The 15,614-nt window shown below is 38.5% G+C and overlaps 2 protein-coding genes across 7 annotated transcripts; both read right to left on the bottom strand.

The window, feature by feature from the left end:
* Positions 1–6,955: 6,955 nt before the first annotated feature.
* LOC121997481 (nucleolin 2-like) lies at positions 6,956–10,338 on the bottom strand. The gene is made up of 6 exons (XM_042551910.1): positions 9,227–10,338; positions 9,055–9,122; positions 8,849–8,963; positions 8,586–8,674; positions 8,321–8,405; positions 6,956–8,241 (listed from the first exon to the last, which is right to left on the bottom strand). Exons 1-6 carry the CDS (start codon positions 9,323–9,325, stop codon positions 8,086–8,088), a joined length of 612 nt encoding a protein of 203 aa, XP_042407844.1. The 5' UTR covers positions 9,326–10,338; the 3' UTR covers positions 6,956–8,085.
* Positions 9,281–14,595, bottom strand: LOC121997477 (plant-specific TFIIB-related protein PTF2-like). Of its 6 annotated transcripts, XR_006116278.1 has the most exons (7): positions 13,078–14,595; positions 11,898–11,947; positions 11,596–11,733; positions 11,265–11,382; positions 10,900–11,024; positions 10,754–10,807; positions 10,467–10,589 (listed from the first exon to the last, which is right to left on the bottom strand). XR_006116278.1 is itself a non-coding variant. In XM_042551900.1 (2 exons), the coding sequence occupies exons 1-2, from the start codon at positions 14,576–14,578 to the stop codon at positions 12,172–12,174; spliced, it is 1,506 nt and encodes a 501-aa protein (XP_042407834.1). In that variant the 5' UTR covers positions 14,579–14,595; the 3' UTR covers positions 11,954–12,171. The 6 variants fall into 6 exon arrangements, 2 of the variants coding, with proteins under 2 accessions (XP_042407834.1, XP_042407833.1); XR_006116280.1 differs by lacking the exons at positions 10,467–10,589; positions 10,754–10,807 and adding an exon at positions 9,281–9,304; XR_006116279.1 differs by lacking the exon at positions 10,754–10,807 and having other exon boundaries at positions 10,448–10,589.
* Between the last annotated feature and the right edge of the window lie 1,019 nt (positions 14,596–15,614).

Genomic DNA, 15,614 nt, shown 5'->3' on the forward strand with positions numbered 1-15,614 from the left:
GTTGGAATAAATAGTGATATTAGAATACAAATAATAATTACGAGAGACATTTTACATTCTGCATGATGAATTTATGTAAGTGTATAATATAAAAAATGTCATTTGACTATTTAAGTAATTAGAGGTGTTTTTTTATATATGTTTTTCATTGCTTAAAAGCTTTTTCTCAATTTCGTTTGGTTTGATTTCGTTTGCTTGGATTATTAACAAATTATAAACGCGCTAAGAAGGAAGTCCTCGAGGAGAAACTCAGATCTGGTTCGTGGATCTTGATCACCAAACCTCTCCGATAATAGATATGGACTATTTCAATCTTCTCCGTTCTTTCTTCACTAAAACAAACCCAAGATTTCGATTTACTCGTCCTTGCTATCGTTTCAGTTGTGATTTCCCTATGAAATGCTTGTTTTCATAGTGATTGAGTTGTTAGATATCTTATTCCAATGCAGTTTTTTTAGAAAGATAGGTTCTTGGATTGGTGATTGCTGTTAGGCTTGTGTGATCCTAACATCAAATTATGTTTTTTTTTCCTTCCTTACCAGGCATTTTGTGAGTGATCTCGGTCCTGCTTGAGCACTGGATTTGTTGTTTCTGGACTCAAGAACAAGTGTCAAAGTTGAATTGTGAGATAGATTCTGAGTTATTTGTGGGTTCTTCTCTGCAAGCGCTTGCTCAAGTTGTTGATATGGGAAAAACCTGCTATTAGTTGCATCGTCGATTGAAGGGCATTATTGGAGGATCATTCACCGCTTGGTTGGCTTGTAGCGCACCAATACTCTTGCCCTCTCATTCATTGAGATTGAAACTATGGCAGATTCTTCACTTCCTACTGCAAGTTTTCAGATGAATCTTGTGCCCGGAAGAGATGTGGAACTTGTTGTGTAACTTTTTTGGTTAAGTTCATTGTTATCACTATAATATTATTGGTGATCACATAGCAATTGCTACTCACACAAGTGTACAAGAAGAACCATAATATTCGTTCTATTCTTGTGATAAGTAATGTCTTACCCGAAATACTTGTTAAGGTCATCCGATCACAGCATGTCATTTGAATTGTGTATATTTCAGTTCTCTTTGTAAAATGCCTTTCTTGAGATCTACATCTGTCTGCTTATATACTCTTCGAGTCGGTTCAAAACATGTAGAAGTCTGGTTTCTTACTTTGTATTCATGATTTCGGCACACTTTGTTCACGATTAGCGATCTTGTAAATTGGATATGACGAGGCAATGTGGTGCAAATAATTTGAGCAAACACTTAGTTATTCTCAGCACTGCTTTAGAGTTTCCTTCAAAGGAGGGGATTATTCTCCGTTTGTCAGAAAGATCACACACTTTCATAAATGTTATAATTCGTCGATACAATTGCACAACATTGGATTAGATCGATGAAGATAATTTGAAACTCACAATAAGATCATGTTGTCCACTGTAATTGTCCTAGATAAAAAAGAGCAGGGTTGAACTCACAAAACAAAATCAATATCAATCATACACGATCAAAGGGAGAGTATCTCTCGAGTTAGTCAGATAGATTACAAACGTAAACTTTCAGAAATGTTATAGCTTTTAGAAATGCCTTCTTGATGTCGGAAACTTACATCGTTGAGATGTTTATTATTCGCAACACTAGCAACATGTAGCAGCTCTAGAACTGGAACAGATGCTGTTACTAAAAGCTTGACTATAGCAATATGAAGAGGGAAAGCTTCAGCGAAGAACCTATCTTTCTAAATCCAAAGGTGACGGTGGTACCATCCTAGAACCTATCCGAGAACCTATTCTTGGATTGGTGATTGATGTTAGGCTTGGAGGGAAAGCTTGTCTGGTGGCCTGTGCTGGAAATGACTTCTTGATGTTGGAAACTTACACCGTCACCCTTTTGGTACCATCCTCTGATCTCTGAGAAGAGGGAAAGCCCCAGAGTTGAAGCAAGAGGACGATGACAACATCACTATATTTTACAATGGAAGGATTTGCATATGTGATGTTACAGAGATGCAGTTATAGCTTTATAATGTTTATTTTTTCAAACATAACTCTGGAAAGAACACAAGTTTGAAAATGAGATTTCCAGCAATTGTGAAATGTTCTATGATAAATTTGTTGAAAATTTATAATGGCAGGCAAGAGCTATTATTGGCATGACAAAGAAGATGGAGGTGGAAATCAACAATAACGATGACAAAAGCAATACCTTAGAACGTTTGCAAGTTCCTTGTGGATCAAACACAACGAATCATCATCGATGGCAATGGTGACGGTGGTGTTGCTGAACCAACACAGGCCACCAAACAAAATTGATCTTCAGCGAAGATTCCAAATTTGACTAGTCGTCACCGAAAGTGGCCTTCTTTCCAGCAAAATGGTGAATTTATCAAAAATGCTGGGCACAGATGCATGAGATTATCCAAAGTGATTATACTTGTTCACAAACATGTACTAGGTGTCCCAGAACTTTGCTGCCTGAATGGTGTACCACTGCAACCACAGCCCCTGCTGCCAAAGTCAGGTCCACTGCCACGGTCCACCAGATTTGGCACCGTCTCTTCCTCCAAGTCTCACGCCGCTTCTACCTCCACCATCCCTGCCACCACTCCAGCCACCATCACAATTATCAGCTCTCAGCTTCGCCTCTTCCACAGTTAATGTGTATCCTCCAAGATAAGAACCATTGAGCTCATACGCCTAGTTGAAACTTTCCTGATCCTTGAAGCCCATTATGCAGTCCTGACACAAAACTTGAAAGTATAAAGAAAATTAAAGAGAGTTTCGTAACTCAAATATATGTATGCCAGTCGAAACCAGATTGGATTATGTTGTAATAAAGAGATTTTTAAATCATTCATATTTCAGGAGAAATACATCGTTTATATAACCACACAACCCTAAGCATCAACTTATTTACAAAAGATAAAAAGACTTATCTACCCTTGTTTCTCACAACACTCCCCCTCAAGTTGAACATATATATCAAACATGTTTAACTTGCTAACAGAAGAGTCGAACACAGCTTGGGGTATAGCTTTTGTAAACATATCAGCAAGTTGGTCCTCAGACTTAACATAAGGCAGACATAGCTCTCCAGAATAAAGTCTCTCCCGAATAAAGTGACGATCAATCTCAATGTGTTTAGTCCGGTCATGCTGTACTGGATTATTTGCAATATTGATTGCTGCCTTGTTGTCGCAATAAAGCTTGAGAGGTAATTCAACCTTTAATCCTATGTCTGTCAACAGAAAACTCAACCACAACATCTCTGCAAGACCATGTGCCATGGCTCGATATTCTGCTTCAGCACTGGACCGTGCACAAACATTTTGTTTCTTACTCCTCCAAGTTACCAAGTTTCCTCCCAAAAAAGTACAATAGCCAGAAGTGGACCTTCTATCATCTCGAGAACCAGCCCAGTCTGCATCAGAATAGCATTCCACCTTCAGATCACCACCTCCTTTAAACAGCAAGCCTTTTCCAGGACATGATTTCAAGTACCTTAAAATCCTGTCAATGGCCTTCATGTGGATAGTCTTAGGAGCATGCATGTACTGACTTACTACACTAACAGCATAGGTGATGTCAGGCCTAGTCATAGATAAATAGAGTAATTTTCCAACCAGCCTTTGATACGTTCCCTTTTCCAGACTTGTAAGATCTTCCCCACTGGAACTAGTAAGATCATGATTTACTTCTATAGGAGTAGACGCTGGCCGAGAACCCAACTTCCCTGTCTCCTTGAGTAAATCCAACACATATTTTCTCTGACACACATAGATCCCTTTTTTTGATCGAGCAACTTCAATGCCCAGGAAGTACTTCAATGACCCAAGATCTTTAATTTCAAATTCTGATGTTAACTTGGACTTAAGAGTCTGGATTTCTACCTCATCATCACCTGTAACTATCATATCATCAACATAAACCAAAAGAATGGTAGTGTTGTCCCCTTTCCTTTTTTATAAAGAGTGTATGATCAGCATTCCCTTGTTTAAAGCCAAACAATATCATGACTTTGCAAAACCTATCAAACCATGCTCTGGGAGATTGTTTAAGCCTATACAAAGCTTTTCTTAGCTTGCAAACCTTTCCTTTTGTTTCAATTCCAGGAGATGGCAACATGTATACTTCTTCACAAAGGTCACCATTCAAGAAGGCGTTTTTGACATCTAACTGAAATAGAGGCCAATCATATTGAGCAGCAAGAGAAAGAATTACCCTGATAGAGTTCAGCTTTGCGACTGGTGCGAAAGTTTCCAAGTAATCTACCCCATATGTTTGGGTGAATCCCTTGGCAACAAGTCTAGCTTTATATCTAATCACTTCACCCTCTGAGTTATACTTGATAGCATAGACCCATTTAGAACCAACCAAGTTCTTCCCCTTCGGGGGATCAACTAATTCTCAAGTACCATTTCTGTTAAGAGCCTCCATTTCGTCGTTCATTGCTTCCTGCCACCTTGAATCCCTTACAGCCTCATAATAGGAAGAAGGTATAGCATGATTTGATAACTGTGAAACAAATGCATGATATGAAGGAGACAAACGAGAATATGAAACGTAGTTGGAGATAGGATGTTGAGTACATGACCTGACACCTTTTCTAACAGCAACCGGAAGGTTCAGCTCATTCATATTTAGAGGTGCGGTTGACTCAACTGATGAGGATAACTGCTTCACAGGATCAGGAGCCAGAGCATCCGATTCAACTGGCCGATCAATAGTAGGTTCTTGCTTGCGTCTTTGTCGTTTGTAAGTAATAATATCTGGTGAAGACTGTGCTCCCAGTGACGGAGCATCTTTTCCCAGTGGTGGGGCATCTTTTCTATTTTCTATGACATCCAGTGGAATAGGAGAAGAAATCACTTGAGGAACCACTTGAGGTACAAAGGAAGAGGTAATATTCTCCCCCTGAGGATGAGACTGAGGAGAATAATAGGACTCAGACTCAAAAAAAGTAACATCCTTCAAAATATATCTCGTCCTAGTAATAGGGTCAAAGCACTTGTAGCCTTTCTGGCAAGTAGAATATCCTATAAAAACTCCTCATATAGAATGAGGATCAAGTTTAGAGGACTTAGGACCAAGAACATGAATAAAACAAAGAGAACAAAAAACCCGAGGTGTAAGGGAGAACAACTCTACACCAGGATAAAGAATAGTGAGAGGACACCGGTTCCCGAGACCTTTAGATGGCAATCGATTGATGAGATAAGCGGCTGCAAGAACAGCATCAGCCCAGAAATATTTGGATAAGTGACGTTGAAATAAAAGTGCACGGGCTGTTTCAAGAATATGACGATTCTTTCTCTCGGCCACTCCATTTTGTTGTGGTGTGTAGGGACAGGATGACTCATGAAGAATTCCCAAATCCTCAAGAAAAGTATTTAGAGACTGGGCAAAGTACTCACGGGCATTGTCAGAACGAAGAACCTTCACCTTTGAGTTAAATTGGGTTTCAACCATTCTACAAAAATTTTAAATAAGACGAGAACTTTGTCCCTGGTTTTCATCAAATAAAGCCATGTACAGTGGGTGTAGTCATCAATAAAGGAGAGAAAATATCGATAGCCATCCAAAGAAGTCACAGGAGAGGGCCCCCACACATCCGAATGAACAAGATCAAATGGAGATAAACTCTTCTTTAAAGACTCAGAAAAATGTGTTCTACAATGTTTGGACAACTGACAGATTTCACATTGAAATGACTGAAGAGAAACAGAAAAGAAAAGACTAGGAAATAAAATTTTCAAAGACTGAAAAGACAAATGTCCCAACCGAGAATGCCACAAAAGAATTTCTTGATGCTTAGTTTCTAAACACTTGGCTGCAGATTTCAGAGCAGATATTGTTTCAAGCTGATAATAATAAAGACCCCCTACTTCACGGCCAGTCCCAATCGTCTGCTTGGTCTCGAGATCCTGGAAGACACAATGATCAGGGAAAAAGGTTACGGAGCAGTGTAGTTGTTTAGTAATGCTACTAACAGAAAGTAAATTAATAGAAACGGAAGGAACATGAAATGCAGAGGATAGGAAAAAATGATCTGTAAGTTTTATGGAACCTTTGCCAGCAACAGTGGCTTTGGTTCCATCTGCAATGATCACTTTCTCCTGCCCAGAAGATAAAGAGTAAGAAATAAAGGAGTTAGCAGCATTTGTCATGTGATCCGTAGCTCCTGAATCAATGACCCAGGGGTTGTAAAAGTTGGGACCAGTAACACTTAATCCCAGACCATGAATACCTGTGTGCGCTTGAAAGGGAGTAGAGTCTGCAGGAGTAGAGGCCGAAGATGAAACCTGAAGCCAAGAGAGAAGATGCTGGAGATTAACAATATCAGTAGAAGACAGTCCAGTGGTAGCAGGCACAGAGGAACCAATAGTCTCTTTATTTTCTATCTTTTGGACAGCAATATTACTACTATTAGGAGCCTTCTTAGCGTTGTGCTTAAATTTTTCAGGTTTCTTTTCTGGATATTTTTCCCAACAGAAATCTGAATCATGATTAGTCCTCTTGCAGTGCCGACAAAATCTGTCCCCTTGTCTTTTAGTTCCCCCAGGTCGGAACTTGTTTGCAGAACCAATAAAGACAGAGGTCTCCCCGATCGGAGGGCCTACAGCGGAAATCCCCTTGTTGTTCATGGTCCTTTTTCTACCTTCTTCACTTAGAATTTTGTAGTAAACCTGTTCTAGAGAGGGAGTAGGATCAAGACCAAGGATTTGCCCTTTTAAATTTTCGAACTCTGCAGTAAGGCCATCTAAAAATTTAATAATTCTGTCTTTTTCCAGAAGCTTTAAATATCTCTGATGATCATCCGTGGAACTCCAATTTTCCATCCGGTAGTAGTCAAACTCATCCCACAGCCCCTTCAGAGTAGCAAAATAATTTGTGATGGACATAGAACCTTGTTCAAGTTTGAAAATTTGACTGTTGATCTGATAAGTACGCAGCATATCATGTCGACGTCCATACATCTGCTCTAGTGTCTTCCACATGTCGTACGCTGTTTTGTTATGAAGAATGACTTGTTTGATACCAGAATTAACAGAGTTAAGCATCCAAGTCATTAATTGAATATTGTCACGCCGCCAAGTGCGAAAGCTAGGATCCTTCTCATCTGGTTTTACTTTAGTGCCATGAAGAATATCAAGTTTATCATGGCCTTCGACATAAAGTTCAACAGCAACTGCCCAAGATGCATAATTTGTCTCAGACAATTTTTCTGATACGATCTAAAGACCGGATCCCCCAGTGTCTGTCATTGTGAAAACTGGTTGTACCTGTCCTGAAGAAGACATAGGGTTCACAGAAATCCCAGAGGATTCGCTAGCGTTGTCCGCCATTAAGATCACAAAAAAAAAAAAAATTCTGGAAGGGCGGCGGCAGCAAACTAGGCTGAAGAGAAGAGGAAAGAGGGAGTGTAGGAGGCAGAGAACTCTAGAACAGGAGGCAGCTTCTTGTGCTTTCTGTCCGACACTGCTGGAGGCTACTGCTGGTGGCTCTGGCCGGTGGCAGCATCCGTGGCGTTGGGTGGACGGGAGGCGTCTGCGGCGTGCACGAGCAGAGACGGCGTCCGCGGCGTTGGGTGGACGGGAGGCGTCTGCGGCGTGCGCGAGCAGAGACGGCGTCCGCGGCGTGCGCGAGCAGAGAGGGCGTGCGCGAGCAGAGAGAGCGTGCGCGAGAAGCGAGAGCGTGCGCGAGAAGCGAGAGCGTGCGCGAGAAGAGAGGGCGTCCGCGTGTGCGAGCAGAGAGAGTGTCGTTCCCCTTCGTGCGCGAGCAGAGAGAGTCGTTCCCCTTCTCGCCTTCTCCAGTTCCACCGGCAGGCGATCGGCGAAGCAAGAGGCGCCTTTTGTGGTCGGCAGCAGGAAACCAGAGGCCAAACGCGCGGCCAGTAGGCAGCGATGAAGAAGGGAGGAGGAAAGCTTGGTCGGCGCTAGGGCAGAGAGGAAGAAGATGCGCCGGCGCCGGCGGCTAGGGTTACGGATCAAGAACTTTGCTCTGATACCATGTTGTAATAAAGAGATTTTAAATCATTCATATTTCAGGAGAAATACATCGTTTATATAACCACACAACCCTAAACATCAACTTATTTATAAAAGATAAAAAGACTTATCTGCCCTTGTTTCTCACAACAGATTAAAAGGAGCAGACCCTTCGGGAGCTCCAGTTTCATAATCCTGGGAATGGAGATTCGAGTGATCCCTCTGCATGAGCCAAAATGCTCCTCAAGAGAGCTCCTGATCTGTACAAGTGCCGAGCATATCATTGTTTAACAACATTTGAAAGGAGAATACAAGATGCATTGAAATACAACAATATACCTGATCCTCTTCAAGTGACCTATCGAAGCCTTTCACAAATATGGTTTGACTTTGACCTTTGCTGCCCTTTTGGTAGTTATCCTTACTGCAAAAGAAAAAGAATAGATGCATCCTTTGAAATATTACAAAAAAAAATGCTTTAGATGAACCTATTTGAAAATTTTCTTTTTTAATGATGTGCAAATATGACGACACTAAAAAAATTCATTCAAATTAGAATGTCTTTCCCCTTACGACCTTGACCAGATTTAGTTGAGAAACTTACCCACTCTGAGGGGTATAGGAACCTCTTTCACGGGTCACATCAAGTCTAACACCACGACCAAATAATTCATTGCCATTCAATTCGAGTGCCTACAGAAAGAAGTAAAGAAAAAAAAATAAATGAATTTTATAAAACAATTGAATCTCTGTTATTTGTCTGCACAATTTGAAAGAAGCTTTGCAATGGTTAAATTCTAATAGAGAGAAAAGGTCAAAAGGGAAGCTGATGACTGAAGCAGATTAAACAATTAAAAGATGATAAACCTGCTTAGCATTTTCCTCAGTAGCAAATTCAACATGGCCAAATCCCTTGAAGGTTCCATCTTCTGCTGTAGCCAAACGAACATCAACTTCCCCTACAGCCTTGAAGAATTCAGCTCTGAATGAAAGAAAATCAAAATATTACATCACAAAAGTTTTATATATAATATAGAAGCATCATAGTAAATTTCATATAAAGTTGCACTTACACATCATCCTGTCCAACATCACAGGACAAGTTTCCAATAAATAGTGTTCGAGATCCAGGAGCTTGATTCTGAGTTGTAACAATTTTAAGATAATAAAGAATAAAAAAAAATCAGTTTGCCCTGACTATATGAACAGAAAAGGAACTAAAATTTTGTCCACAATCATACATACCATTTTCTTTTCAGACTTCGTAGCAGTTTGTTTTTCAGCACTAACCACAATAGCATCCTTCATCTCAACATCATTATCCTGCATTAGCAACAACACCATCTCATAGAAACAACTAACCAGATCCCCAAAACACCAAACAAAGCAGGTCACAGTCAGTGATGATAGTTGTGTCAAACATAACCTTGCTATTACTCAGCAATATGATTATGGATGACCAAAATTTAAGCAATTATATTGATGATACTAGTCAATCAGAGATTTTCAGACCCAAAAGTTGGAATCCTGGGTGTTTTAGGATCATGGCAGAACTTGAAATTCATCCTAGGGTATCGAATCAAGATGAGTGCTCATAAAATTAGTAGAGTTGAATGCAAAGAGGTTAAAACACCTGCCTTCTTGATTCTCCGTTAGCTAAATCTTCAGGACAGATAATTTTGGACATATTAGAAATTGCTTGATGTCAAATAAAGGAAAGCAAGTTTAACTTATCAAAATTTCACTGATTACTTGAATCATCAACTATTTTAACTCACCAGTGTGCAAGATCTAATAGGTCAAAAATAATTCAAACTAGATGGGCTGAATTGAACCAGACCTGAAGTAGAAAAATCCAACTATATGATGGATTGTGAATTTGTTCTAAAGTAGTATACATTTATAGGGTGTAAAAAAAAAATCAATGATGCAATAAAAAAGAACAAAAAGTGATGAGTCCTCTAGGCCATGCTTCCTATGAGGGAAGGAAACAACTTTGAAAGAATAGGGTAAAGAAGAAAAATTTATAAGATAGGTTTCCTGGTTTGATTCTCCTTAATGCAAAGAAAACTTTGCTTTATGATTGGATTTCTAACACAAACTAAGTTCAGTAGTACTAGATAATGCAAGAGATGTCAATTCCAATGCACTGCTAGCATATCTCAGCACCATTCATCATTGGGATGTGCAAAACAGTTCGACACTATTGATCATCTGGCCATCTTTCCCACACATGCTCTAAGATTGCCCTATGTGGAAATGTTTAATAGGTAGTTCTGATACACAAAGTCACATAATTGCCATTTGATCAAAGGGCATATATATGCTGATGCATGCATGTATCGACTATTTTTCAAAACTACCTTCTTCAGAGTCTTAAGTGGCTTCTCATCTTCACTTTCCTCATCAAAAGATTCCTCAGATGAGTCAGTCACATGATTGCCATGTAAACAAAGGGCGTACATATGCTCATGCATGTACCTGCTACTTCTCAAAACTACCTTCTTTGGAGTCTTAAGTGGCTTCTCAAGTTCTCATCTTCACTTTCCTCATCAAAAAATTCCTCAAATGAATCAGAGCGATTGCTCTTTGTAGATGCTCGAGTCACCTAGCAATATTAAAGAACAAAGTATATTAACCATGTGAGGCACAACAAGATAAGTCATGAAAATTTGGATAACTGAATATATGATTAAAAATAGAAAAACTAGAATTATTTTCTTAGCTTGCTAACAGCATATATGGCTGAAAATATATGAAGTCTAGAGTTACCTTCTTAGCTTGTTGCTGTTTTGAAGGTTCACATATGTGTGAAAATTTGGATAACTGAATATATGATTAAAAATAGAAAAGCTAGAATTATTTTCTTAGCTTGCTAACAGCATATATGGCTGAAAATATATGAAGTCTAGAGTTACCTTCTTAGCTTGTTGCTGTTTTGAAGGTTCATCATATGTACTTTCTTCAGAGCTATCATCCTCATCATCTTCCTTACTGCTACAGTCTTAGCAACAGGTTTGGCTTTTGAAGATGGGACAGAATCCTAAAGGAGAAAAGGTATCAAGATCCACAAGAATGTAAATGGAATACATAAACTTCAATCATCAAGCAAAATCCAAAAACAAAAAAGGAACACAATGTGCATATTCAACTTAGTGAATTTATACACATATTCTAGCAGCCAAACAAAAGATAACACTTGGCTTAACTTTCAACACCGTACATGATCTTCATAGCTTGTTTGCGAGATACATGACTGAAAAGAGAGGAAGTCTAGAGTTACCTCTTATAGCTTGTTGCTGTTCAGAAGGTTCATCATCTGAATTTTCTTCAGAGCTATCATCCTCATCTTCCTCACTACTGCTGTTCTCTTTTTTGACAGTCTTAGCAACAGATTTGGTCTTTGAAGATAGGACAATCATAAAACAGAAAAGGTATTAAGATCCACATAATGTAAATGGAATCCACAAACTTCAATCGTCAAACAAAACCAGAAAATCACAAAAAGAAACACAACGAGCATATTCAACTCAGCAATGTTGTACACAGAATCTAGCAGCTTGTTGACAGCATGACAGCATAGATGTTTGAAAAGATAGAAAGTCAAGAGTTACCTTCTTATCTTGTTGCCATTTTGAATGTTCATCGTCTGAACTTTCTTCAGAGCTATCATCATCATCTTCCTCCCTACTGCTGCACTCTTTGTTGACAGTCTTGGCAACAGGTTAGGCCTTTGAAGATGGGACAGAATCCTAAAGTAGAAAAAGGTATCAAGATCCACTATAATGTAAATGAAATACACAAAACTTTAATCATCAGACAAAACCCAAAAACCAAAAAAAGGAGCACAATGTGCACATTCAACTCAGCAAGGTTGCACACAGAATCTAGCAGTTAAACAAAAGATAACACTTACCATAACTTTCAACTTCTTCGGTTGTAGCTTTGACAAACAAGTCTGGGCATCTTCATTGTTCCAGCAGATGTTGATCAAAACAAAAAATGAACAAATATATAAATTTATATATATGAAATGATAAAATCACTATTTTAGAATGAAATTCCTTGATTTTTTTGAAAGAAAAGGGGAACAATCTCTCTCATCTTCCTCGCAAGCCAATAAGCATGTTAAATGAGATAATCATGCTATGAAGCTTCTCACACCCATCTCTTTCGTTCCCTCATCACTGTCACCCTGGAAACTCATAAGCATGTAGGAGTATGCAGAATTGATTTATCAAAACATGAACAAATTTCAATCCAAACTAGAACTTTCATTTGTAAGTTTTCAAATAAAAATAAAACCAAACTAAAGCCATGAGATTTACAAATGAAATGAGAATGTTCAGCCCTGGTTCTTTTTAAAATGACAAACAAAATTTTTATCTATTTTGATATGATATAAAACAGCCTTAGCTGCAAATATTAATATAAATATATTTGCAGATATTTACACTGTATAATTCCTATTCATGCATTCATCTGCATTTCAAATTGTTTATCCTATATCACAGAAGGAACACTATGTAGAATAATGTGCATGTACACCAAGGGGGAACAAATCTGTAGCCCAGGGGAAATTCCAGTTGGGAAACACATCTAAGAATGTTAAATGCAACATAAGTTTCATGTATGTTTCTACTTCAAATGTTCTAGTTCAGTAATCAAAAAAGTTGAAAAGATCAATTTTTTACAATTTATAGAGAAAGGAGAAAAATGCTTGAAAAATTCAGTAAAAACAATCAAATGAAACTTCAGATAAAAAACAACACAAAAAACATATCAGATATTTGCTTAATTGAGAAATCAACAAAGTAAATTGGCCATTCATAATAAGTTCTCAGGTTTATAGTGTCTCTTTACAGAATTGTTGGTACAAATATATCATGATAAAACAAAATTAAATCACACTGACAAAAATCACTAACAAAATTTTGTTTCTGTATCAAAATAGAAGTAATATTCAAAAAAATAATTGGCAAAATGAATTCAACGACCTTTGACTCTTCAAATCTGTCAATGCATGATCTGTTTGGTGTTTCATAACTCTGCCTACAAACAGAATACATGCAAGTCGAGCAATCTTTTATACTGACCTTGCTCTATTTCATCCTCCTCCACTCGATGAAGCAGCAAAAGCTCAATTATGCAGTCTTCCCAATCAAGCTTATCCTCACATTGCTTCTTTGTTCTTCTCCTCTTCCTGCCCACCCTCTCTTCCACAACACAATCCTCCACCTTGACGCCTCCAGCGGAATTTTGCTTGGTTCCAAATGTTTTCATAATCTTTTGAATCCGTTGTTTAGCAGCTTCTATCTTAGCTCTCCTGAATCTCCTGGATTGCACACCAGCAACAAAAGACGGGGGCAGAGCATAAAAGCCCACATCACGTTCCAAGACCTGCTCCAGCGTCAATTTATTTTCTCTGTCCCACCTCCCCTCCCAAGCATCTTGAAGTGCCCTGGTCTCCAATATCTCTCTCCTCGACCTTTTTGATCGGTCTTTATCAAACCCTCCAATTGCTTTAAGGTGATCAATTCTTTCCAAGACTTTATCGTAGGCAATTGATATGCACTCCCCTGACAGTTTAGCATACGCAAAATTGTCACAGTTTGCAGTACAATCTTGTTCTTCACCGATCTTGAAGTACTTAGATTCGTCTTCGTTGTCCTTTCTCAAAGCACCGGAAAAGGCATCGAAACCAAAGCCAATATCCACAGAATGGTCCGATTTTGATTTCCTCTCCATCAAGCGAATCAGCAAAGGGGCATTTAGCGTTAGGTTTTGGAGTGTGACGTCCTTCCCCCATGGAAGCAAGGATCTTGCAACCCTAATGAGGGTCTCCATTAGCTCCTTGAGCCGGAGCTTGCTTGTGGTTACCCCAGCAGGAATCCCCTCCGCAATCTCCTCCACGGAAGCTTTAACCCCGTTAGCATCCGCCACAAAGGCGAGGACCGCAGCAACCAGCGGAAGCGGCTGGCGCCCAGTTGTGAGGAACCATTTGGTGGCGCAGTTGAGAAGGAATTGCCCTTGGCCGATTAACTCTTTCGATTTCTCAGGATCCAGCCCCTTGAAGCTTTGGCAGGTATTAACCACGCGATCGAGGGCAGCAGCAATATTGAACTCCGGGAGCGAGGGAAGGCGAAGATGCTGCACGACACGGGTGACCATGTGACCAACGTCACAGGCATCACGGCCTACAGCGTCGGCCGCCTCAGTAAGGGAGGTAGGGATGCGGTGGCGTCGCGCGACGATGTAGGAGCAGGCAGCGATGAGGTCGCTGAACCACTGGCCGTCGCCAAAGGAGCCGTCAGTGGCTTCGGAGATGAGGTCCGAAACATCGGTCGCTCGAAGGGAGGAGAGGCCGAGGGCAGAGGTAAGATCCTCTATTTGGGATCGAGCGCGGTGGAGCTTCCGCTGGCGGTAGTCAAAATCGGTGATGCTGTGGAGGAAGCCAGTAGCTTGGCCGTCAGAGGTGAAGGCCTGGTGGCGGAACTCGTCGGTGGAGACTACGCAGCCGCAGGAGCAACAGACACAGGCGCCTGAGTCCGGATCCACCACGGTATCGTCTTCCCCGCAGCTCAAACAGATCGCCATGGCCGCCCACAAGATCGCTCCGCGAAGGATAGGTATTTCGTCCGTTTAAATAGCACGATTTTTACGAAAGGTAAATTTTTTTCCCTATTTTTGCGAAAGGTAAATATTTCCCCCTAAAATAATTCATTACCTATTTTAACCTAAATTAAAGTTAAAAAAAATCAGTTTGTTCATATTTAAATAAATTTGCATACCTGGCGGGTCGACCATTTGGTTGGGTAGGACAGGATAGGTTAATTCATGGGCGTATATATATATATAAATTTAAAAATATATGAAATTGTATATTAAATATTTAAAATTATGGCTAAAATAAATGTAGTGGAGATTTATTTTCATTGATAATTTTAATTTTTAACTAGTCAAATTATATTTAGGGAGTAATTTTAAATTTTTTAGATTTAATTAATATTTTTTATTTTTTTTATTTTTAATAGATTAAAGTTTATATCATTTTTGTTTTTTTTACTCCTATTAAATTTAATTGATATTTTTTATTTTTTTACAATTAAAATTAGATTTGGTTGATAATTTATTTTTATTTTTTTATTAAAATTTAATTAGTCATTTTTAACTTTTTACTTGTAAAAATTTAATTTATTAATCAAAATTAAGTTTGGTTAATAAATTAAAAATATTTATATGTTATATTTAATTGATATTTTTTTATAAAAATTTAATATTATACTATTATTTTTTTCTAAATTTTATTTTTTTCTATCTACTCCTTGTTATCATTTTTTAAAGATTTTATTTTTCTTTTAATTATTTTAATAATCCACCGTTGATGTTTATTAGCTAACTATTTTTAGTTAAATAAATTTATTTAATAATTTATCAAAGTTAAAATTGATAAAAAGATAGTTTGGTTTATGAAGCTTTCTCTAATACGAGATTCTAAGAAAAAGTCTATTTTACATAATGACTATATCTAGTAAATCTATTTTTTATGTTACATACAATAATTTTACTGTTGTGTCAAGACTTTCTTTCCTCAAAGTTAAAATTGATTGATATTTTTTTAAATAGCAATTAA

This window comes from Zingiber officinale, chromosome 6A, assembly GCF_018446385.1.
Source record: "Zingiber officinale cultivar Zhangliang chromosome 6A, Zo_v1.1, whole genome shotgun sequence".
NCBI classification, from domain to species: domain Eukaryota; kingdom Viridiplantae; phylum Streptophyta; class Magnoliopsida; order Zingiberales; family Zingiberaceae; genus Zingiber; species Zingiber officinale.

Bases quoted from the DNA above. Each gene is read 5' to 3' on its own strand.
- LOC121997481 (XM_042551910.1), bottom strand. From the start codon at position 9,325: ATGGTGTTGTTGCTAATGCAGGATAATGATGTTGAGATGAAGGATGCT. The intron at 8,675-8,848 runs GTTTATCATCTT...TTCTTTCTGTAG, and splicing joins CTGAGGAAAATGCTAAGCAG to GCACTCGAATTGAATGGCAA. The intron at 8,242-8,320 runs GTATATTGTTGT...GCACTTGTACAG, and splicing joins GGTCACTTGAAGAGGATCAG to ATCAGGAGCTCTCTTGAGGA.
- LOC121997477 (XM_042551899.1), bottom strand. From the start codon at position 14,578: ATGGCGATCTGTTTGAGCTGCGGGGAAGACGATACCGTGGTGGATCCG.